The sequence below is a fragment of the Diabrotica virgifera genome, chromosome 4, assembly GCF_917563875.1.
Source record: "Diabrotica virgifera virgifera chromosome 4, PGI_DIABVI_V3a".
Lineage (NCBI taxonomy): Eukaryota > Metazoa > Arthropoda > Insecta > Coleoptera > Chrysomelidae > Diabrotica > Diabrotica virgifera.
The window spans coordinates 120,233,092-120,258,096 of NC_065446.1; the positions used below are offsets into that span (position 1 = coordinate 120,233,092).

At 34.2% G+C, this 25,005-nt stretch overlaps 1 protein-coding gene across 2 annotated transcripts in view; it reads left to right on the top strand.

The window, feature by feature from the left end:
• The window catches only part of LOC114331369 (endoplasmin), a 41,457-nt gene extending 20,816 nt beyond the window's left edge, over positions 1-20,641 (top strand). For both annotated transcript variants that reach the window (XM_050649595.1, XM_050649596.1), the window contains exons 9-11: positions 5,362-5,665; positions 9,505-9,991; positions 20,322-20,641. In XM_050649595.1, the coding sequence (XP_050505552.1) occupies positions 5,362-5,665; positions 9,505-9,991; positions 20,322-20,511 (981 nt within the window). In that variant the 3' untranslated portion in view covers positions 20,512-20,641. The remainder of the gene's footprint in view (positions 1-5,361; positions 5,666-9,504; positions 9,992-20,321) is intronic.
• The last annotated feature ends 4,364 nt before the right edge of the window (positions 20,642-25,005 follow it).

Genomic DNA, 25,005 nt, shown 5'->3' on the forward strand with positions numbered 1-25,005 from the left:
GTCCAAAAAAGGCCTAACTCCGTCATCCAAAATAAAAGTTTTCCTTCAACATCAAATTATTCAATATGGTCCACATATTGTTCAGTAAAAAGTTATTTTGAGCGTCGGTTTTGGGGGAGGGGGAGGGGAGAAGTCGGTAAATTAGTAGTTTTTTACGTTATTCGTCAATATTTCTTAACGTAAGCGGTGTAGCGTGAACAATATTCTAGACACAAATATTCTAAATTAAATTTGAAACAAAAAAGGTCCTATGCATAATTGTTCTAAAATCAACGGTTTCGTAGTTACGAAGGGTGTGAAGTGGAGGTTTTCTATATTTTTTTACATTTATTGAGCAAATTATAATATTATTACTGAGGAAACTAATATTTTTTTAACAGGATTGTGTTTTCTAAATATAATTTGCTATTTCATTGGCCGGTGGTATGTTACTGATAAGCCCTTGAAGGAATGTCAACCTCACCGCCTTCAAGAGGCTTCTACAGGCCTAGGCCATATAAATCTCTCGTACGAAGAAACCCACTCTGAACTTTCTATGGACAATGTCGCATGAATATCTTTGCAGCAGTAAAATTTTCGTTTCAAATTAATGTTGAACATTTTTGTATAGAATATTGTTCACGCTAAACCGCTTAGGTTTAGAAACATTGACGAAAAACGTCAAAAACTACTAATTTACCCACTTCTCCCTCCCCCTACCCCAAACCCGACGCTCAAAATGGTGTAACTTTTTACTGAACAATATGTGGACCATATAGAACAATTTGGTGGTGGAAGAAAACTTTTAGTTTGGATGGCGGAGATAGGCCTTTTGTTGGACCAATTATACTATACTACCTCCGTAACTTCGGAACCGTTAGTTTTAGGAGGATTATGCATAGGACCTTTTTTGTTTAAAATTTAATGTAGAACATTTTTGTAAATAAAATTGTTCACGCTAAACCGCATAGTTTTAGAAATATTGACGAAAAACCTAAAAACTACTAATTTATCGAATTTTCCCCCACATCCCCCCTAAACCCGTCGCTCAAAATGGTGTAACTTTTGACTGAATAATATGGGGACCATATAGAACAATTTGGTGTTGGAGGATAACGTTCACTTTGGATGTCTGGGGTTGAGTCTAGTTATACCAAACTAACAGTTGTTTTCTTACAACCCAGCGTTTTCCTTCGATTTTGCCATCAATGATCAACCGGAGTAAGCGATATTTAGGTCCTCTAATTATGTAACCGAAGTATTGAACTTTTCTCAGTTTTATGATGTTGATCAATTCTCGCTCTTTGTACATGGTCTCTAGCACACGTTCCTTAGATATGTGTGTTGTCCACAGGATTCGGAGCATGCGACGCGGTAACACCATAACTCTAACGATTCTAACTTGTTCAATTTTTTTATTTTTGTTGACAAGGTTTAGCATCAATAGAATAAAACGAACCAGACTTCAATACTCTTAGACATGTGGTCAATGACAGACTTTTATTGCACAATACATAATGACAGCTAATAAAGCTTTTTCGTGCAAGTTCTATTCTGGTCGAAATTTCCTCCATACAGTCAATCCAGCTACGCAGATATCTAAAGTATTCCACCCATTCCAGGATTTTGTTATCTAATTTTAGTACTGAGTCTTCGATATTAATTTTTCCGACCACCATCCATTTTGTTTTCTTTGTATTGTAATATATGTAACATAAATAAATGTATACATATCTACCTTCAAATTGAGCTGCTTTAATAACTTCATTAGCAAAATAGGAAGGAATAGGGAACGCAGGTTGCCTAGTTTGTGTCTATATATCTATAGTTGAAGTCACATTCAGATGGCAGTGTACGGATATAGGATAACAGCGTTGCCAATTCTACTGCCATTGTAAATTTTGCTACTTTTGTAAAATAAGCAGGGTCAAACTGACGGTAGACTAAAGATATGTTTAGGAAATATAAATTTTTAATAGAATATTTGTGAATGAAATAAATGGTCATAATTCCTAAAATGCTTTTATACATAATCAAGATAATTTGTTGGTTAACCACAGCTATTAAATTATATTAACTACATTAATAATTTTAAGTACATAGTTACCTTTAGTGGAAAGAGAATACCCCAGAAATACAATTTTCAATTATTTTCATTTTCATAATCTAGTTCATCTTCCGAGTCATCGTTTAATGAAATTGTAATAGGTTCAATGTCATCTTGCATGTTGTCTAGTGTCCAAAAATGATTCTCCAATTTTATAACATGGTTGACGTAATTTTTCCAATGTCCATTGTTGTGTACTGTTTCATAACCTTAATAAATCAATGTTTTAACGTCGTTTTGTTTGATATTCCTAGAGGACACTTTCCGTTCCACTTCACTCCACACCATTTCTATTGGGTTTAGTTCACAGTGATAAGGCGGAAGTCTTATCACTAGACGGAAGGCATTGTGATTCATGTATTTTTCAACAATACAATCAAGTTTGTATTGTTAAAAATATTTTTAAATGCATGAGCAGTTTTCAGAAGTTCATTTTTTACGTAATCGTCAAAATAAATATCCTTTTCATAAAGCCACTCCTTAATTTGACGTTTCACCCAATATTGTTTGGAAAAATTTAGTTTCCTAGAATGGTAAGACTCATTGTCCATTACAGTCACATTCTTATTATTTTTTTGGGAGATTCGGTATTAATATTTCTTCAAACCATTTCTCAAATAGGTCTCCGTCCACCCCTTCATGGTAATCTTCAGCACCTTTTTTGGCAAGAAAAGTGTCAGCACCTTCAACAAATCAATATTCGTTTCCTGCATGGACTAAAATCGTTCCTTTTCCGCTCGGAGTTTTTAAACCTGTGGTAAGTCCATTTACGAAAGCCTTCGGCTATTTTTTATTGTTGTATCTTGCCATATTTGTCGATTGGTAGTTCCAGAATTAACCCACGATTCATCCATATAAATGATATACAGCCCTGTGATGGATGACCGAAGTTATCTTTAACGTTTGAGTTAAAGTTAAGATAACTCAGGGATAACTATTTAAGTAAATTCGGTGTGACGTATCCGTCACCGTTATGAGATAGTTATTTCTTAAACGTTAAAAGAGAAATAACATTTGAGTAACAAAGTTTGAAGTAACAAAGAGAACCTTATGTAGAAATAGTACAAGTTGGAGTGAGTGCGAGAGATTGATCGGAACATGACAGAGGATGGGAAGATAACCATAAAAGCAGCGTTGCCAGAGTTGGTACAAATGTACCAATTTGATACAATTAACAACCAAACTTTTGATACTAAAGTATCCTAAAGTAAAAACCTAAAATTTTGTGATATAAGAAATTTGCTTCAATAACATTAAACGAGGTTTTTGGTGTCACTATTCCAGTCATTCCAGTGCATTTACAAAAATTTATCTGGCAACACTGCATATAAGTAGGTATGGTTCTATGTTTATAAATTTGAACTTATATTCAACAATTATATCTCGATTTGATTTTTGTATGATTTTTAAAATTGTATTACCCTTCTATTCTTAAATTATTACCTTTACTTTTCATTATTAATTATTGTTTTAATCATATTACCTACGTGCTTTTAATTGTTATTTGAGGTCTATTTTTTTGATATTTTTAATTTTGTACTTCTTTATATTTGATATTAGATTAATAACATGCCGCACAAAATTCTAGGACAACCTGAAGCAGCGTTCTTCGTTGGATATTCACTTGATTTCTATCTAAAAACAAGTCAAAAGATGAACCTAACCTTACACATCTTTGCATAACTACACGTTATCTCATAACTTAAGGTTTAACGTCGCGTTATAAAGTTGACAGTTGATATATCAGATAACTCAAGAACTGTCAAGAAATAACTCAAGTAGTTAAGTTAAATATGATACATCACACCAATTCGAGGATTATAACTTAACTACAGGATAACTTTACGTTATATTTACGTGAGTGATTCATCACAAGGCTAATTGGCTCCTTCGTTCCTCACTTTCTTTATTTCCTGGAGAAAATGGCGCATGCAAGAGGTTATTTCTTGTTTTTCTATTAATATTGAATTTCTACCCTGCTTACCATATATAAATATAAAACCCATGTCGTGCAATAGTCTTCTCAATGTACTCTTGGAAAAATTCGGAAGATGCTCCGTTTCGTTCATTTTGTCTAATACTACGTCAGGGGTTGGAGGAATACTCGTATTATCCATAAAAGGACCGTGCACTACTTGTCTTATTTTAGAACGAGTTACTTTCACCATATTTATTCTATTCTCACGACTATTCGAATAACCGGTTCTTTTTTTCTTATGGGAGTTACGAGTAGCCCATTTTTACTTTCACTTCTATATCGGAATATCGTTCGCTCAGAAACTCCAGTTATAGCAGAAACTTTCCGCACTATTGCTGATACACTTTTATCATTGTTACTGTTTTATAAATAGTTAAAAACATGTAACACTATTTTTTGCATTCACTATTTAACAAATTACCGGTTTTGAATTTTATTACACTTGCGGCCATTTTGACACTGACACGACACAAACGTTTGACATCAACTGAATATCCTTTTAATGACTGCCAACTATCTACCTGAATTTTAATTATTGCAGACATTAAAAAATAATTTTGAAATTAGAATTATATTTTCTTAATTCTAAATTATTTTTTAATGTTTTTTTTTTCTGATTCTGGCTTTGGTTTAGAACTAGAACCTTTAGCCACGTAATTGTATAACTTATCACTAAGTCAGGGGAGTAATGTGTAGTGTGTGTGTTGAGTAAGTGTCTTGTTACTTTGCAAAGTCGACGTCATTGTCTTTGCAAAGAGACGCTAATTGTTTCCGAACGTCTGCGGTCCCTCCGGTGAGTACCGATCCCACAAGAACAGAAACTATTTTCCATTTATTAATTTATAATAAATGAAAAATTTCCGCCCCTGGTAGGATTCTAACATTTTTTTTTAATGTATGTAACTGTAAATTCACGTAGAGAAAGTTTGGTGTCATTAAAAGGATATTAAGATCAAAAAGGGGATTACGAGTATACAAATAATTATTTCATTTGCACGAATTGCAAACAATTTTGAAGAGCAAAATTGCAAATATAACTTTCTATGTTTAAAATACCAACAGAAAAATTATTGAATTAAAAAAAATTTCACAAAAGTGTACGTAGTATTTTTACATTTTACATTCATAAATACATATTTCCTAAATTATTCCCTTTTATTGGAGCCGGCCCATAACGTGCGATTAAAAACTTTCACAACATTGTAGATATTTCTGACATATAGAAAGCATAGGCCTATCTCTGTAACGCTGCCAGTTGAATGCGAATTTCAGTATAATAGTTACTTTTTTTTACCAGGTAATTAAGAAAAAATTGATTCGGAAAGTACTTGATATGTTGAAAAAACTTCCCGATGACGAATATGACAAATTCTGGAAGGAATTTTCTACCAACATTAAACTGGGAGCTATCGAAGACCCTGCCAATCGCACAAGGCTTGCCAAATTGTTGAAATTCTTGTCATCCAACGGAAGCGGTTTAACCAACTTGTCGGATTACGTAAAGAGAATGAAACCAAAGCAAGACAAAATATTCTATATTGCCGGGTCATCCAAAGACGAAGTTTCAAAGTCACCCTTCGTTGAAAGGTTATTACGTAAAGGTAAGCACATAATGGGGGCTATGCTGTATCCATTACGTAAAGTGATTACGTACGGTAAACTCAAATTACAGACTGTAATCTTGTGTGTAAAATCGGTATGCTGTATCAATGTTATCCAAGGGGTTGCCTACCTTCGTATGTAATTTCTTTTAGGTAAACGCACGCGTAAACGTAATTTTAAACTTTTCTAAACAAAAATTACTTGCCGTTTAGTTTGGTTATGTGAAAATGTTTATGTTATATTAATAAATATTGTTATTTTTATTTGTGAAACCAAGTTGTTTGTGTGATAGACTTGTATTTGATTTTTAGTTTAATTGGTTTAGTGTTTAATTTTTAAGTGATTTTTTAGTTGTTTAGTACTTCAATATATTATATCATAAAATGAATTTTTGGTTTTGTTCTAAGTAGCTTTCACTATTTCCTACTAATTACTAACAGTACATACATCATCAGGATACAGTAAGTACCAGGGAATGTAAAGTTGTGCTCACAACGAAGCGCCAACCCTCACTCCCTGGTATCCCTCCTACCATATCATGGATCACCTGATGCATTATGTTAAATGCGATGAGATCGTTCACGAAAATGAAGAGTAGTAGGATACTCTGTTCTAGGCGAGGATACCATCCTTTGGTCTCCTTAGTGAGTGCACCCTTACCCTGCTAGGCCTGGATCCCACGTATCAAAAAAAGTTGATTAACAGCAAGCTGAAAATTTGCTAATAGGGCTTTTCATCAATTGTCATTTGTTTCGAGTTCCTGTCATGTTATATATAATATTAATATAGGGCTTTTCATTCACAGTCATTTGTTTCGAGCTTCTGTCCTGTGTCTCATAATATTAATATATCTACATCATACGTTATTGGCATATACCAATGATACAAACCAAAGACATATGAAGTAGATATATTAATATAATATGACACATGACAGAAGCTCGAAACAAATGACAATCGATGAAAAGCCCTATACACGGATTATACGGCATATGACAGAAGCTCAAAACAAATGACTGTGAATGAAAAGCCCTATAGCTTAACAGTGTCTAGTCGGACAAACTTTGATGTACGCAAACACTGGAAGTTTTAATTGTGGAACAGTTTAAAAATTTGGAACGTAGATTACTAAAACTCCCTTGTATTTTGTCAGACAGAACATCCAATTGATTTGTTACCCTTTCATTAAACTCTCATGCAAAAATCAGACTGATATTACTAACCAACATGATTCCTGTCATTTGACATGTTCTTCTTGTTCCACTCATTAAAATGCCCAGTTGGTGATAAACACCAGTCTGATTTTTGCATGAGAGTAATGAAATGGAAACAAATCAATTGGAAGTTCTGTCCGACAAAATACATAAAACGTTTTCAAAGTCTGACGTTCCAAATTTTTAACTTATTCCACAATTAATACTTCCCCTGTTCCCATACATCAAAGTTTGTCTGACTAGACACTGTTAATCTATTAACAAATAATTTTCAGCTAGCTATTTTAATCAACTTTTTTTTGGTACGCATTATCCAGGTCTATGCAGTTCCCTTGTTTACCGATCCAAAACTAATGAGTATAAATAAGAACCGAGTACTTACTGTGCCTCTCCCATATTTTCATGAAGTGTCTAAGTAGTTTTATGACTGTAGTTTGTTCATTATTGTATTTTTTTTTGTTTTTATAAATGGGTACAAATATACTGCTTCTCCATTCGTTTAGCATTTGTCCAACTTCCATAATTCTATTAAATAAACGTATTAGCCAACTTATTCCTGCCTCTTCTAATGGCTTCCACATTTCCCCAGGAATATCCTGATTCCTTTATTTTTTGAAGTGCTTGAGCCACTTCCTCATGGTCAGTGCGAGTTGACAGTAAAATCAAGTAGGAAGTATATATCAGCACGTCTCACAACAAGGATGGAAAAAATACAGTATGTTTAAGATATACTATGTGAAGACAGACACATGTCTCTGACTCATTAGCTATCATCAGTACAGTATAGCCAAGTTAGAATAGGTCTACGTTAACCTTTCCTTGTTTGAAAAACTCTAAACATTGATTGTTTGAAACATTCCTTTCCTCAGGTAGCTGTAGCTTCCTTCTTGGATGTGTTAGTTGTTGCTCTGGAATCGTTAGGATCTTCTGACATTATTGTCACAAATTGGTTGCATTGCTCCTGTAGTGATCTTTTCCCAAGCTAGCATACACCTCTAGTAGGTATAGCGGTATAGTATACAGAAATGTAGATAAACTGATAATGTTGATTTGTAAACAAAACATCTTCACTAAATGGGTGAAAAAGCTGAATTCTTAGTGTCTGTTATCTGTATTTTGAGGTTGCAGTCATTAAGTTACGGGGCAGAATAAAAAAAAAACTCTGTAGACACATTAACGGACACACTTCACATGTAATCACATCTTCTTAAGGAGTGACTTCATATGCAGTTGTGTCAGTGAATGTATTAATATCAAGCTTTCGCAAAATTTATTTGTTTCATCAAGTCTAAAATAAATTTATAATTCTTTTCTCAGTAAATACAATGAAATTAAGACAAAAAAGCATTGTATTAAAGAAGCATAAAAACTTACAACATGAGCTTAGTCCATTAAATTTTAAACATTATCACTAAACATAAAAATATAAGATTGTTAATCTAGTAGTAATTACAATGTTTTATTTAATTTTATATCACAGTAATAGTTTTTGGCACTGAAATATCTCATAAAAACGGATTACTGGTTGTCTCGTAATCCATCTCGTAACTGAAGTCACTCTAGATTTAAATTATGTCTTTCTGCCACAGCATTTAAGTACATAAATAACCGATTTACAAAATTCATCTTTTCAAAATATAAACATTAAACTTAAAAACAAGCAAAAAGTTGGGTTAACATGAATTAACTGACAGTCAGGACATGACAGAACCCTAATAACATGATACGTAATTTTTTTCATACATCATACCACTTTATACACTTATGTTTTGACGACTGTAATCTGATGTACGTAATTCTGAACTTTACACATGTACGTAATCACTTTACGTAAAGGATACAGCATAGCCCCCAATGTTATTTATATTCGTTATTTAGATTTTGTGCATTTTTCCGTATTTTATTGTATAATTTTTTTTGTTTTGTTTTCTGGCGTTTATCTGGAACTTTTAGCCGCGTAATTACTATCACTAGCTCAGGGGAGTAATGTGTAGTAAGTGTGTTTAGTAAATGTCTTGTTACTTAGTAAAGTCGACATCATTGTCTTAAAAAGAGACGCTTATGTAATACTAACGTCTGCGGTCCCTCAGATGAGTACCGATCCCACAAGGATCATTAATTATGATAACATTTATTAAATGTTTTAATAAAGAAAAATTTCTACCCAGCCGACAACAGGTCAACAATAGGGAACTTGACATTTTTTTATTTATATATTTATTATATTTGTCTACATATAGAAACATATTCCTTGTATTAAAGAATAGGTTATGATTGCCATGATTCTATTGTTTCTTTTCTATTTATAGCCTATTAGGCCTCCCCTTTTTCTCTCCAGGATTCTCTGCCCTGGGCTATACTCATCTATTTGGAACCAGCGTGTTTTTTGATGTCGTCGATCCATCTCATTTGAGGTCTTCCTCTTCCTCTTCGGTATTCTTAGCGTCTCACCTGTTTCTCCATGTTTCGCTGTTCCCAGGGTCTCCCCTGTTTCTTTTATTTATTGATAAATCTCATTACTTGTTTGCGTCGATTTCTTCTCCACCTTTGGTAAATGTTAAATTTATTAAATAAAGACAGACAATTATGATTTTTGTTTATTTTATTTATGTATATTTTTTTAGGTTACGAAGTATTGTTCTTGGTTGAAGCTGTTGATGAATATGCAATCTCTGCAATTCCCGAATTCGAAGGCAAGAAGTTCCAGAATGTAGCTAAAGAAGGTTTCAGTCTAACCGAAACCGAAGGAGGTAAAGAACAATTGGAACAATTAAAGAAAACGTTCGAACCTCTCACCAAATGGTTAGCCGATGATGCATTGAAGAATGAAGTTGCAAAGGCAACCGTTTCCGAAAGATTGTCTGACTCACCTTGCGCTTTGGTTGCTAGTCTGTTCGGCTGGACCGGAAATATGGAAAGGTTGGCTTTATCCAACGCTCATCAAAAATCTGACGATCCACAACGTACTTACTACCTTAACCAGAAGAAAACTTTGGAAATTAATCCGAGACATCCTTTGATGAAAGAACTTCTTAAACGAGTACTTGATGATTCCAGTGACCCAACAGCGAAAGATATGGCCAAGATGATGTTCAGAACGGCCACGTTGAGGTAAATCAATTTATTGATTAAATTATTTTTCAAATTGATCTCAGATTTTTTATAATTTGTCTTAGCTAAGTCTATTCGCTCCGTGTGTGACCATGGTGGGGGTACATGAAACGATGTCAGCGTGAGTAGCGGCGAAATCTGACAATTTTGGCGATTTTTTGTAATGTTATTGTCATTGTCTGTATAACAAATTTTATCAAAAATGGTAAATCAATGTTGCATAAATATTTAATTGTGCTAATAATAGCCAAAAAAGTAAGTGTAATTTTTATAGATATCCAAGAATGACAAATAAATTAGAGAAAAGATTTAAACTACAACTACAAACTACTTATAAGAGGAATAAACTCAAAAGACTGATTCACACCAAATAATTTCACTATAAAAATCCCCAGATTCAACTTCCTTTTTGGTTGACCATGTCGGCCTTCGACTGTAATGCAGTAATCAGTATCGGACAACTGATAAGACTAGTACCAATTCGCTAAAGAGTTATAAAAACAACAGTTATTTTATTTAAAAATCTAAAAAATAAAGAAATAACTCAGAAAACACAAAAAAATTGCCGATATAATTAATTAACCTTATATACCGGGCAGTATCCTCGCCCCCGCTAGCGAAATTATTCCGATTTGATTTTTGAAGTTATACTTCTTTACGATCGAGAGTGAAATTTTATAATGCCGGGCGCATGCGCACACAGACAGTATGTAGTTCGTTGCTAATCTTTCAAGATAATATGTATGTATCAGCGCTATCAGCGCAAATAAGTCATTAAAAGGATATATTAGTGTTTCTAGTAAATGTATTATTTATTATAATTTTTGTGTCTTTGGATTTGTCTTCCTCGGGAATAAGATATTTTATAATAATAGTAAGTATATTTAAGTATTTTTGTATACTTCACTTTTGGTCTATTAAATTTGTCAGTATGCATGAGAAATCTTGTAACCTGTCAAAGCAAAGGGAATTAGCTCAGTGGTCGAGCGTGTGACCGGAGATCGAGAGGTCCCGGGTTCAAATCCCGGACGATTTATATTCTTTTTTTTTTTATTTTTTTTAGTGCTGGGTAGGAAAGTTAGTTTAATATTTAAATAAAATACAAATAACCTGTTAAGTATATTTATTTCTTTGAAATTATATAATAGAAGTATAACTTCTTACGTGCGTACAAAGTACACACACACACATTCTTTTTTTTTTGGCACAAACTTACTCAAAAAGAGGTCCTTATATTCTTTTTCTCATGATCATCTTTCAGTGCGTCACAGTTTTTCGATTTCTTTCTAACGCATTAAATTGTATGTGACAGAAAAAAGGCACGTCCGTGATTACAGACATTTACAACATTTATTCCAGTTATTCTAGTTGTCGATAGATGGCGCCATAATAAAAAAAATAATTTTTTTTAATTAGATAATATTACAAATATCTGTATAATTTATAAGACTATACAAATCAAAGAAAATACCATTTTATAAATGCAAGAAACACATTTGATTTGTTTTTATTCCAAATTGAAAATAAAATGTGACAACTGTCAGATTTAACTAAAATGTCATGTTAGAATAAATGTCATAAATGTGTATTATCACGGACTTACCCTTTTTCCTATCATTTGTTACGCACTGAAAAATGCTCATGAAAAGGACAATAACATATCCACAGGGTGCCGGGCGGTGCCGTAGTCGAAAAATTGTTTAAACAATTTTTTTAAACAAATTCACAAAAATAATTTTTTCGTTTCAAACAATTTTTTTTAGATAATTTGGGATATTCTGAGCAAAAAAGGTCTCTTGTCATTTTTTTCTAAAATTGATCGTTGTCGAGTTATATGCGATTAAAAATTTGAAAAATGCTAAAATGGCCATTTTCAAGGCTTAAAATCGATTAAAAATTATTATTATGAAATTCAAAAGTGACCAAATCAAGTTTCAAACCCCTTATTGAAGGTCCTAAAGAGATTTTTGTAATTATTGTAGGCTTTTATCTTCTGATTGTCTAGGGTTGATTATTTGGGTACAGGTCGATTTTAGGATACAGCAAACTTTATTGTAGAACTCGTAATTACAAGGACAATGCAACAACTAATGTAAACGGCAATTAACACTGAACATCTAAAACGGCTTTATATCAAAAATATGCTATCTTATTTCGTCGTTCGTCTTTATTCTGATGAAAAAGGCCGTCTGCCCGCTATCATCAGCGTCTTAATGTCAACTCGACTTTTCTCTGACTTTTTGACTACTGTCACTTGGCCATGATGTGCTGAACCTATAGATCTATCGCGTTTTTTTTTATTATTAGGCAAATTCCACTTAACTGGCTTTCGGCTCGCGTTTATGATAAAATAAAATAACTTAAACGAATGTAATCCTACACTCGGCCATCCTATTCAGAATCCGACTCGGATTCGTCACTTTCATTGTCGACCCACGGTATCTTGAGTTCTCTGATTCGAATGTCTTCTTTATTTTTCATTTTTACGCCAACCAATACTTCGAAAGGTGTAGTATCTATACTTCGTTGATAAGTAGAGTTCAATGCACTTTGTACCCTGTCAACATTCTTATACCATTTCGTAGGTTCTTCTAAACTCAATTTCGTAAGAACAGGGATAATTGTTCTATTCACTCGTTCAACCTGACCGTTTCCTCGTGGTACTCCAGTTGTGACTAGAACATGTTGAATGTTTTCTTCTTGGCAATATCTTTCAAATTCCTCTGATCGAAATGCTGTACCTCGGTCGGTTATCATTCGAGAAGGGTTTCCAAATATTCTTCGTTGCTTTTCAAGACAAGTTATAACTTCTTTCGTCGTTGTCGACTTCGTCGGGTAAAGCCAAACAAATTTGGTAAAATCGTCTATAATTACAAGTATATGCTGATAATTCTTACTTGTAGACTGCAATGGACCCAAATGATCCGCATGGTATGTGTGCAGTGGACCATCTAGTGTTGGTATGGGATTAAGTGTTCCTTCTTTTTTTCCCTCCTTTTTGCTTCCTAATATACATGCTATACAGTTAGAAATAACATTTTTAAATTTCTCTTTTATCTTTGGTATATAAAAGTCTTTAACTATCACTTCCTCAGTTTTTTTCTCAGAAAAATGTCCTATCTCGTGACTTCTTCTTATTATCTCAGTCTGCATATCTCTCGGTACAACTAACAGTTTTAATCCATTGACATCCATCCATCCAATGGCACTACAGCCCAAATCGAGCCTTGGCCTCCTTCAATAAGCTTCTCCAATCATTTCGATTTACCGCTGTTCTTTTCCATGAACGCGTTCCCAGGAAGTTCCTGGCATCCTCATCGACTTCGTCTTCCCATCTCTTTTTAGGTCTTCCAACATGTCTTCTTCCCTGCATTCTTGCATTCAGCAATTTTCTGGGGATTCTATTCTCATGCATGCGGACCACGTGCCCTGCCCACCGTAATCTCTGCAGTTTAGTGTGTTGTGCTAGAGTTGGTTCGCTATATTGCTCGTATATTTCTCTATTATACCTAATTCGCCAGTTGTTATTTTCACTTATTGGGCCCAGTATCCTACGTAATAATTTTCTTTCAAACACATCTAATGCATTGGCAGATTTCTGTGTCACCACCCATGTTTCGCAGCCATAACTTACTATGGGCCTGATTATTGTTTTATATACCCGGAGTTTTGTTTTCCGGTGTACGTCTCGCGATTTGACTCGTGACTTCTTCTTATTATCTCAGTCTGCATATCTCTCGGTACAACTAACAGTTTTAATCCATTGACATACTTGTATAATATTTCGTGTTCTAAGTAAAAATCTTCATATGCTTCTGTCAGAAGTATTTGTTTTATCGCCTTGATGTGCTCGTCTTTATCCTGAGCCACTTTAATTCTTTGTATTACACCATCTTCTTCTGTAACCGTTAAAACTTTTGGATATCGGCTAAGAGTATCCACGTGAGACATCTGAGTACCTTTTCTATGCTCAATTTCATACTGGTACTCCTCTAGCATCAGTGCCCATCGTGCAACTCTTGTTGTAAGATCCTTCTTGCCCATAGTTCGCTTAAAGGCATCACAATCTGTAACAATTTTGAATTTGTTCCCAAGTAAATATATTCTAAACTTCTTCACCGCTCTTATAATAGCGAGTACCTCTAGCTCGTAACTGGTGTACTTCTCTTCCGCAGGTGTGGTTTTTTACTCATATAATATATTGGGTGGAGCTTGGAATCATCAATAGACCGCTGTAGTAAACATGCTCCATAACCATGCTGGCTTGCATCAGTGTGAAGTTCCGTATAAGCACCTTGTCGATAAATGTGTAACACCGGCTCATTTATTAGTTTTTCCTTTAGTGTTTCAAAATCCTTCTTTTGCTTGTCGTCAAACCTAAATTCTTCATCCTTTCTTAATAAGTCACTTAACGATTTTGCAATGTTTGCATATCCGGCTATAAATTTTCGAAAATAACCTGTAAGACCTAAGTAAGATTGAACTTGCTTCTGAGTTTTAGGTTCAGGAAATTTCTTTATTGCTATGACCTTCGCATCACCTGGTTGAATTTTTCCGTCTTCCACAATAAATCCTAAAAATTCTACTCTTTTTTGCAGAAATTGGCATTTCTTCTTTTTAATTTCCAGTCCATATTCTTGTGCTAACTTCAATACCAATTTTAATCTATATATCCCTTCTTCTATATCAGCGCTCAGAATGATAATATCGTCCATATAATAAATTACGTATTTTTGAGCCGTCAATTCTCTAAAAATGTGAGCAATAAATCTCTGAAATACTGCTGGGCTATTACACAGTCCAAATGGACACTTAAGAAATTCAAACTGTCCGCTGGGCGTGACGAACGATGTGTACTTAGTACTACTAGATTCTACGGGAACATGAAAAAATCCGTTCTTTAAATCAATTGTGCTAAAAATTTTTGCACCTTGTAAACAGTCAAGCACGTCTTCAACGAGGGGAAGTGGGAATCTGTCTCTTATTATGTTTTTGTTTACTTTTCTATAATCGCAGCAAATTCTTGTCCGACCGTCCTTCTTCTTTACCAATACTATTGCGCTGGCAAAATCCGAACAACTAGGTTTAATTATGCCTTCGTTTAACATTTATCTGCGTATCTACCTCTTCTTTTTCAGGAACAGATAATCGTCTGGGTCTTTCATAAATTGGTTCCTCGTTTTTTAAGACAATTTTCATTTCAATTTCTGTCGTCTTCGTTTTCTTTGGTGCATAACTTTCCATTAACTGCCTAACAGTTTCTCTATATTTTTCGTCTTCAATATGTGCTACTTTTACTTCATCTTCTTTGTATTTTTCGTCAAGCATAATGTGCATAATAAAGTTTTCGTCTGTCCTCTTGCACAATACTATCCCATCATCTCTTATACTAACAGATGCTTGTTGTAAAATATTATTTCCAATTATTGCTTGAAAAGATGTCGCAGCTTCTGGGATAATATGAAATTTTAGATCAAACTTCTCATCGTTAACGTCAGCTTGTGTCGAGAATGATCCTAATGTATTAACTTTCGCATTTTCTCCTAAGCCTTTCAACATTATGGTGTCGGGTGTTAAACAAATATCATTAAAGAATTTGTCATACACATCTTCTCTTATCGTACATATATCACTTCCTGTCTCAAATAAAGCTGTTAGTGTGATCTGATTAATTGTAAGATTAAGCGCTGTTTTCGGCTGAACCTCAATTACATTCAAAGCTGTGTTTTCTGTAGCAGCCTTCATCGATTTTTTATTGGGACATTTACTTGAAACGTGGCCATATTTGTTGCAGCTAAAACACTTCGTTCCCTTGGACTTATCTGGACAGTCATTAGATCTGTGACCTCTATTTCCACAATTAAAACAAGTAATGTTGTTCTCTCTTTTCCCGTCATTCTTCTCTCTTTTCCCGTCATTCTTCTCTCTTTTTTCATTTTTAACGATGTCCTCGTTTTTCTTAGATCCTTCTTTATTTGCTCTAAAGCCTTGAGCTTGTCCAGTAGTTTCCCTACCGTGTATCCTCTCATACAGTTTAATTTTCTCCTTAAAGTCTGCAAAATCTTTTGCTCCATATAACACTAGTTTATTGGATGATTCGTCTTGTATTCCATCAATTATGTATTCTATAACAACTTCTTGTTCTAAGTAAGCTCTATTAGCTATTTCTCTCATTTTAATCATGTATTCTTGTACAGTCTCATCAGATTTTTTTCGTCTCGTCATCAACATCTTATGTATCTGTGCACTATTTACATGTACTCCGAATTCTTCGATTAAACATCTCTTCAAATCAGGCCAACTTCTGATGCCTTTTTCTGACTGCACAAACAGTTTGGCAAGTCCTTTTAAACATTTTTTTGCATAGATTAATTTTTGTAAGTAGTTCCATCCTGTTATCTCAGCTACTTCTTCAAACTCGATAATCCACGTGCGAATAGGATATTAATCTTTTCCATTAAATGATCTTATTCTGTCTTCCACATCTCTAAAACTTAATGCAAATGATTCCTGTCGTCTTGTACCAGTCACTCCATTATTCGCGAATCTAATTTCAGCGTTATTGCTTGTGCTATAGCTTCTTTCTCCAATTTCTTCATGTACGTGAATATCTTCGTCATATCGTCTTTCTTCGTATCTTCGTCTTTCTTCGTCATTACTTCGTTCATATCTACGTCTTTCATCACATATTTGTCGTCCTTCGTCATAATTTCGCCCTTCGCGTCTTCGTCTAAGCTCGCCGTTTCGCCTTTCACGTCTTCGTCTTTCTTCTTCTTCAAGTCTTTCATCGTCTTTTGCGCGTCTTTCATCGTCTTTTCGTCTTTCTTCTTCCAATCGTCGTTTCTCTTTTTCTCGTCTTTCATCATTTTCCCGTCTTTCGTCTTCCAATCGTCGTTTTTCTTTTTCTCGTCTTTCATCATTTTCCCGTCTTTCGTCTTCCAATCGTAGTTTTTCTCCTTGCAATCGTATTTTTTCGTCTTCCAGTTGTCTTTTTTCTTCCTTTCGTCTTTCGTCGTCTTCGTCTATATCTGATACGTCATCCTCCTCTTCGTCATTTTCAGTTTCGTCGTCGTTAATGAAGGTATTCAAAAAGGAACAAATGCGAACAACCACGTCATGCTTCTTGTTTTTATAATTTAAATCAAGAATTTGGCATATCGCAATTAAATCAGGAAGATCCAATTTTTCACTTACATCGTTACATTTACTCAAAAATTGTTCGGAAGTGTCGTCGAGCCGAAAACCAGGAAAAGCACGCAAAGCTTTTCTAGTTTTTCGAAGTTCACCTTCAGTGGAAAATCAAATGTAATGCAAAATTTTAACAACTCTCAACTTAGCGTGAGTAATATTATGGTCAATATTACGAATAGAACCTAAAGTTGCCATAATAAAATATTTTCAAAAAATATTCAACAATATCAAAACACATATTTATAACTACGTAAAAAACTAAGCATGCAAAAATTAAACCTTTTCAAAAAATGAAATAACCTTAGTAATGCGTATTTGTGCTATAAAACCTACAAAAATTAACGTTTTCCTAATCTTAAAACGAAAATATATCGTCAACAAAAAATATACTAGAATGTTTTTATAATGGACACGAAATTAAATCAAGATCAATTAATCGTTCATTCATATAAAAAACTTTTTCTTAAAACGTGTTTTCAAAGTTCATCTGAATTTTCTGTTGCATCAGCACATCAACAAAAGGGACATGTCATTGAAAACATAACGTTCAATCTTCTTATCGTCTTAGTCTCTTGGTACAATGTTGCAAAAAAAAACTCTTACCTTGCAAATCGTCTCTAATAGTTTAACTCGTTATTACCATTTCATAGGCTTGAGTTCGTCATTGTGTTTTCATTCAGAACATATCAGCATTCAAAACAATATCGGCACGGCAATATGCGGCTAAACGTCAGCGTCAGTCGATCTCACGTTCAATCCATATCTCTGATTATCTTTATTATATCTGTCTTCTATCTTCTATCTGTCTAGGGTTGATTATTTGGGTACAGGTCGATTTTAGGATACAGCAAATACTTTACTCGTAAATTACAAGGACAATGCAACAACTAATGTAAACGGCAATTAACACTGAACATCTAAAACGGCTTTATATCAAAAATATGCTATCTTATTTCGTCGGTCGTCTTTATTCTGATGAAAAAGGCCGTCTGCCCCCTATCATCAGCGTCTTAATGTCAACTCGACTTTTCTCTGACTTTTTGACTACTGTCACTTGGCCATGATATGCTGAACCTATAGATCTATCGCGTTTTTTTTTTATTATTAGGCAAATTCCACTTAACTGGCTTTCGGCTCGCGTTTATGATAAAATAAAATAACTTAAACGAATGTAATCCTACATTATTTTATTACAAAGCTGTTATTTTTAATTATTATCTAACAATTAGTCCAGGAGGTATGGTCACCCCCGTTAGTGAAATTATTCCGATTCAATTTTTTTGCACAAACTTACTCAAAAAGAGGTCCTTATAACATATCCACAGGGTGCCGGGCGGTGCAGTGGTCGAAAAATTTTTTAAACTTTTTTTTTAAACAAATTCACAAAAATAATTTTTTCACTTCGAACAATTTTTTTTAGATAATTTGGGACATTCTGAGCAAAAAAGTTTTCTTGTGATTTTTTTCTAAAATTGATTGTTTAAAATTGATAATTTAAAAGACAATAGTGTCAAAATTTCATAAATGTTAATAGTGTCCAAATTTGATAATTAAGTGGAGTAGGTAAACATGTCTGCAGTTGGAATAATTACAAACAAGCATTACATCGCGGTAAATTTGAATTACTCCTCATAGTTTAAAATCGGGGATAGATTTTTCCCTTTTTGTTCATAAATTGTGATGAATTAGATGTTAAAAACCCAGTTCTTAATACTACATCCATTTTATACATATATTGGAAAAGTATCGTTAAAAAACTAATTATTAATAATTTGCAACTTCACAATATGTATTTATCATAGATGCTTAACTTCAAAATGTCAGCTGACGACGCTAGGTGTCGCGTCGGTCAGGCACGGAGCGAATATTGTTTAGGGAATATTGCATTAAAGTAGTAATACTGTATTGTTTCCATACAAATGTAAAATGTTTTCCAGAAAAACTATGTGAATTACATTTTTCAGAACAACTGAATGAATTAGATTTTGACTAGTGTGCAAATTAGATGTAAATAGACAAACTATGTGTAGATTTTCAAAGATACGAACAGTACTGATTAAAAAAATGTGGGCAGTGGTCTAAGTGTAGTGGGTACTATTTTTTGGAAACTCAATTACTGGTACATATGACAAAGATAACCAAAGATGATCTATCCGTAAAACAACCCGATGAAAAGGAATTATAAAATGTTTATTAATTACTAATGAGGGTGCAACACGATACAACCAGATATAAGCAGTCGAGATATATTGTACGAGTTTATGATGGCAGAATAATAAGCAAGAACACTGAAATCCCATCTCCAACTAGGTTTACGATTAAAACATATGAATATGGCCCTATAAAAGAGAAATTGCCTAAGTGAAAACTGGGTTTACCAAAGGTAGAGATACTCGAGAACACCTTCTGAATATAATATAGAAATAATGGAATAGAAAAATATAGTGAATTCAATATTCCATCATACATTTGTTCTATATATTCTGTAGGACAGGGTCAAACACTTTTATGGCAGATACTAATGGAAGTAGGCATACAACAACACTCAATTTGGCTTATAACTGAACTATATGAACAAACTACTGGAACAGTTAAAGTGCGCGATACACTCTCAAACGAATTCCATCCAGAACAAGGTATCATACAACTGTCTCCACAATTATTTAACATGTGGGGAGCATATTATGAGAAGAGCGCTTGGATGATGGGAAGAGGGCAATTCAATAAGGGAGCGTTCAAGTATTACGTAACGCAATTTTTGAAGATTTTTGACCCCCCGCCCCATGTAACGCACCGTAACGTTTTTCTGTATCCCTTTCCCCTGCCTAAACGTTACGTAATACCCAAGTTTCCATTTGAACCTAAATGAAGGTACAATCCAGGGCTTCACCGTAAAAAATAAACGAAACTTGGGAGATTTTGATTCCGTAGTTTTTTTTATTTAAGTTAAAAATCAATGCACCGTAACGTTTTACAAGACCCCCTCCCCCTAACTGCGTTACGACGCCCCCTAAACTGCTGAACGCCCCCTAAACGGCTGAACGCCCCCTAAATGGCTGAAAATGCTTTGTATCTAATATTATTTCTTTTGTGTCATGTTACGTTGTAGATAATAATCAATTGTTTTTTTTTATTTTAGATCTGGATATATGCTCCAGGAAACCTTAGATTTCGCTGACTCTATTGAAGCGATGATGAGGAAAACACTTGGAGTGCCATTAGACGAACAAATTGAAGAAGAAGAAGATTTACCCGAAGACGGTATTTCGGAAGAAGAGCAAATAGATGCAGATGCTGACTCCAAAGATGAGGACCACGATGAACTTTAAGTGTCTTGTTTGTTTGAGTGTGTGAAGTGCAAGTGTTAAGTACAATAATTGTACGATCTGAAAAGACTGTAATTACAATTCCTTTGTATTTTTGTTTTACATTATAAATAATTATTTATTGTAATGTGTTGCTTTGTGTTAAAATCTTTAATACCACACAATATTAACCAAAATTACCCAGGTTTTGATGGTTTCGTATTGTATAATACTAAAATTAATGCTGTGCAGACTGGATCCCTCTTATATTAGATCTCATTAGGTTTCGATATAAACTACTACTAAGTCTGCAATGTTTGTTTATTTTACAAAATTTATTAAAATCAATCTTAAAATTTTAATATGATAGTAAATATGAATTTGCCGAATTGTATATTGCCGATTTCTACCAAAACTGTACTGACGGCCCAGAAATTATGAAATGCGAAGTAGAACACGCTATAAATAGTGCTAAAATTAGAAAAGCTTGTGGTCCAGATGATACACCAACTGAGTTGCTGAAACTAATATAGGATGATAACATAAAAGTAGTAGTAAGACTTTTTAATTCAATATATAACACCGGAGTGATTCCCACAGATTGGCTCAAATCCATCTTTGTCGCAATACCTAAAAAACACAATGCGAGAAAATGCTCAGAATATCGATTAATTAGCCTAATGAGCCACACTCTTAAGATTTTCCTAAGAATACTTCACAACAGAATTAGACGCAAATGCGAAGAAGATCTCGAAGATACCCAATTTGGTTTTAGAAATGCTGTGGGTACCAGGGAGGCACTTTTTGCGCTTAACATCCTATTACAAAAATGCCGTGATCAAAGAAAATATGTATTTGCATGTTTAAAAGGCATTCGATAAAGTACAGCATGTAAAATTAATGCAAATACTGAAAAATATCGGAATAGATGATAAAGATATTCGTGTCATTAAAAATTTGTACTGGAATCAAACTGCTACGGTCAAAATTGGAGATAACTACACCGATGAAATCTCCATAGGGGCCGTTCATTAATCACGTGATGTTTATTTTTGGATTTTTTAACCCCCTTACCCCCTTGGTGATATATGGTGAGGTTTAAGGCTAACCACCCCCCCCCCCATCCCTACATAACGTGTATTTTTTAGTATCTACAAAAAATATATTTTTAGGTATTTATAAAATACACGTATCTATAAGTATCGTCTAATTTTATTATACAAAATTAAAACTACTGAAGAATTAAAACTGACCTAGCGCAACCCTGTTTACCCATGTATTCAGTGCCAAAACAACAAAATAACTGACAAGACTACCAATATCATCATATAATAGGTATAATACATCATGTACAGACTAAAACCTTATAAACAAAATAGGAGACGGCGACAGGGTCAGTATTCCTAGTGGAAACACATGGTAAGAAACAAAACACTTCGCAAGTGTCCCTTCTTATCTTAAGAATTTAAGAAAATTTACCATGAAGAGTAGGTATCCCATGTCGCTTTTAACATTAACATCCAATATTAATAAAACTATTTATAGAAATTTGGGTGAAGGGAAAGAAAATTAATGTGTTGTTGTATTGTAGAATATTATGAATGAAAAATTAATTTTTTTTTATCAGTCACACCAATGCCGTTTTCGATTTTTGAACACGTGTGACGAGAAAATAAATACACGTGATGTATTACCACACCCCCCTCCCTCTTGTGATGTTTCGTGATTTTTTATGGACCCCCCCCCTTTCGAGCCTCACGTGATTAATGGACAGCCTCATACAACGAGGAGTCAGACAAGGTTGCATTTTGTCACCAACATTGTTTAATGTTTACTCGGACCAGTTATTTAAAAAGGCACTTGAGAGACAGCCACATGGAATAAAAATCAACGGAGAACTACTTAATGTATCACATTAAGTAGACGATAGATATGCAGACGATACAGTAATTCTGTCAGATAATATTCTTCTTCTTTACGTGCCATCTCCGCGACGAAGGTTGGCAATCATCATTGCTATTCTCACTTTCGACACTACAGCCCGAAAGAGTTCAGTTGAGCTGCATCCAAACCATTCTCTGAGATTTCTCAGCCAGGACATTTTTCTCCTACCTATGCTGCGCCTTCCTTGAATCTTTCCCTGCATAATTAATTTTAGGAGTTCATTTCTGTCACCACGTGTTATATGACCCAAGTATTGAAGTTTTCTTATTTTGATGGAATCCAGTATCTCCCTGCTGTTTTGTATTCTCCTTAGTACTTCCTCATTGGTTATTCTGTCTGTCCAGGAGATTCTCAGCATTCTTCGATACGACCACATTTCAAATGCCTCCAATCTATTGAGGCATTGTTTATTGAGAGTCCATGTCTCCACACCATACAAAAGAACAGAAAATACATAACATTTTAGTACTCGCTTTCTAATATCTAGGCTGAGGTCTATACTATTTTTATTCTAATTCGGATTTCTTTGGTAGAATCGTTTGTTTCACTAATGTTCGTCCCTAAATAGTTATAATTCTGAACTCGTTCTATCGTCTTATTATTTACGTGTAGATTGATGTTTCTAATATTTTTCTTTGATATAACCATGAATTTCGTTTTCTTTATGTTTAGTGACAGACCAAATTCTTCACTTGTCGCAACAACCTTATTTAAAATTCTTTGTAGATCTGTAATAGTTTCTGCTATTAGTATTGCGTCATTGGCGTATCTAATTTCACATATGGGTAGGCCATTTATTTTTATGCCTGCTACTTCATCTTCTTTTGAATATTTTTTCATTTTTTGAATATTTCTTTTGAGTATGCATTAAACAGTGATGGCGACAAGACACAGCCCTGTTTAACGCCTCTTGATTTTTATTTTATTGGTGTTTAAATTATTTATTCTTATGACAGCTTCTTGTTCATAATACAGATTATTTATTATTCTTATATCACGAGTGTCGATGTTCTTTGTTCTCAGTAATTTTATTAACGGATTATGTTTCACCGTATCGAATGCCTTATTATAATCTAGGAAGCAGACATAGATGTCCTGGTTTACATCTAAACATCTCTGTATTAGCACATTTACTGCAAATAATGCTTCTCTGGTTCCTTGAGCATTTCTAAATCCGAACTGAGTTTGTCCAATGTCTTGTTCTAACTTTTAACTATCTACGAGCTACTGTTCTTCGACAGGCATGCAAACGAGCCGTATCCATCCTTGAGTGCCAAGTTGTTCTCTTGCATCTCTTGCTAGCTAACTCTATTCAGTTTGCCTCTATCCCTTCATACTTCTACTTATATCCCTTTTAATATCCCCTTCTCTTCACTTCTACATCCTTCCACTTTCCTCCACTAATACTACTGGAAAGTAGTATTTTTCCTACTGCGGCTTCTCAACGTAGAAGCCACTTCACTCTCTTCTTTACATCATCTATTTTCATTTTGTCCCACTAGACATACATCCTTTTTCCTTACTTCTGTTGGAGTATATCTTTCTTTTTACTTTCCCTCCAACAGAAGTTTTTCTTTTATTTGTTTCATTGGCAGGTAATATTGAAGGTCTCCAAATTCTGCTTGATCGTATTCACGAGGTAGGAGAGGAAATGGGCATTAAAATAAACTCAAACAAAACCAAATTTTTAGTGCTTAGTCGTGACCCACATCCCGATGCAAAGCTTCAATTAAACGGAGTCCAAGTTGAGAAAGTTCACAAAATGACATATTTGGGAACTGTGATAACGGACCAACTAGATCCAGACATAGAAATAAAACGTAAAATAGCAATGACTAAAACTACTTTTATGAAAATGAAGTCATTTCTTTGCAATAATCATCTCAGTTTAGAACTAAGACAAATAATGGGCAAGTGCTATGTTTGGTCCGTACTTTTGTATAGTGCAGAAGTGACAGAATTGAAGCATTGGAAATGTGGATTCATAGACGGATGCTGAAGATACCCTGGACAGCAAGAAAAACTAATGAAGAAGTACTAAGGAAGGTCAACAAAGATAGAGAACTTCTAAAGAGTGTTAAACATCGAAAAATGTCTTATCTGGGACATATAGTGAGGGGAAGTCGATATAAAATATTACAACTGATCCTTAAAGGCAAAATAGAGGGCCGTAGAGGTGTAGGAAGAAAACAAGTCTCTTGGTTAAAAAACATTCGTGAATGGATTCTATCAAATACAGGACAATTATTCCACATTGCAGAAGATCGAGAAGCCTTCGCAATGGTGATCGCCAACGTCGGATAATTCTGATATGGCACGTGAAGAAGAAGAGTAAATATGATAGGGCTAATACAGGGACATGGGCTGGCACCGACTCTGTTTAATATATGTAAAAATATGTCATAAGAAAAATGTCCGTAAACCCAAAAAATGTTGTTTAATAAGTCTATGCAGATGCAGATTGTAATGTACGCAGATGATGTAAACTTGATGGGCAGAACCGCAAGAATCATCACAGAACTATATATGTGGAGCTTGAAGAAAATGCGAAAGAAATAGGGCTGGCTGCCAACG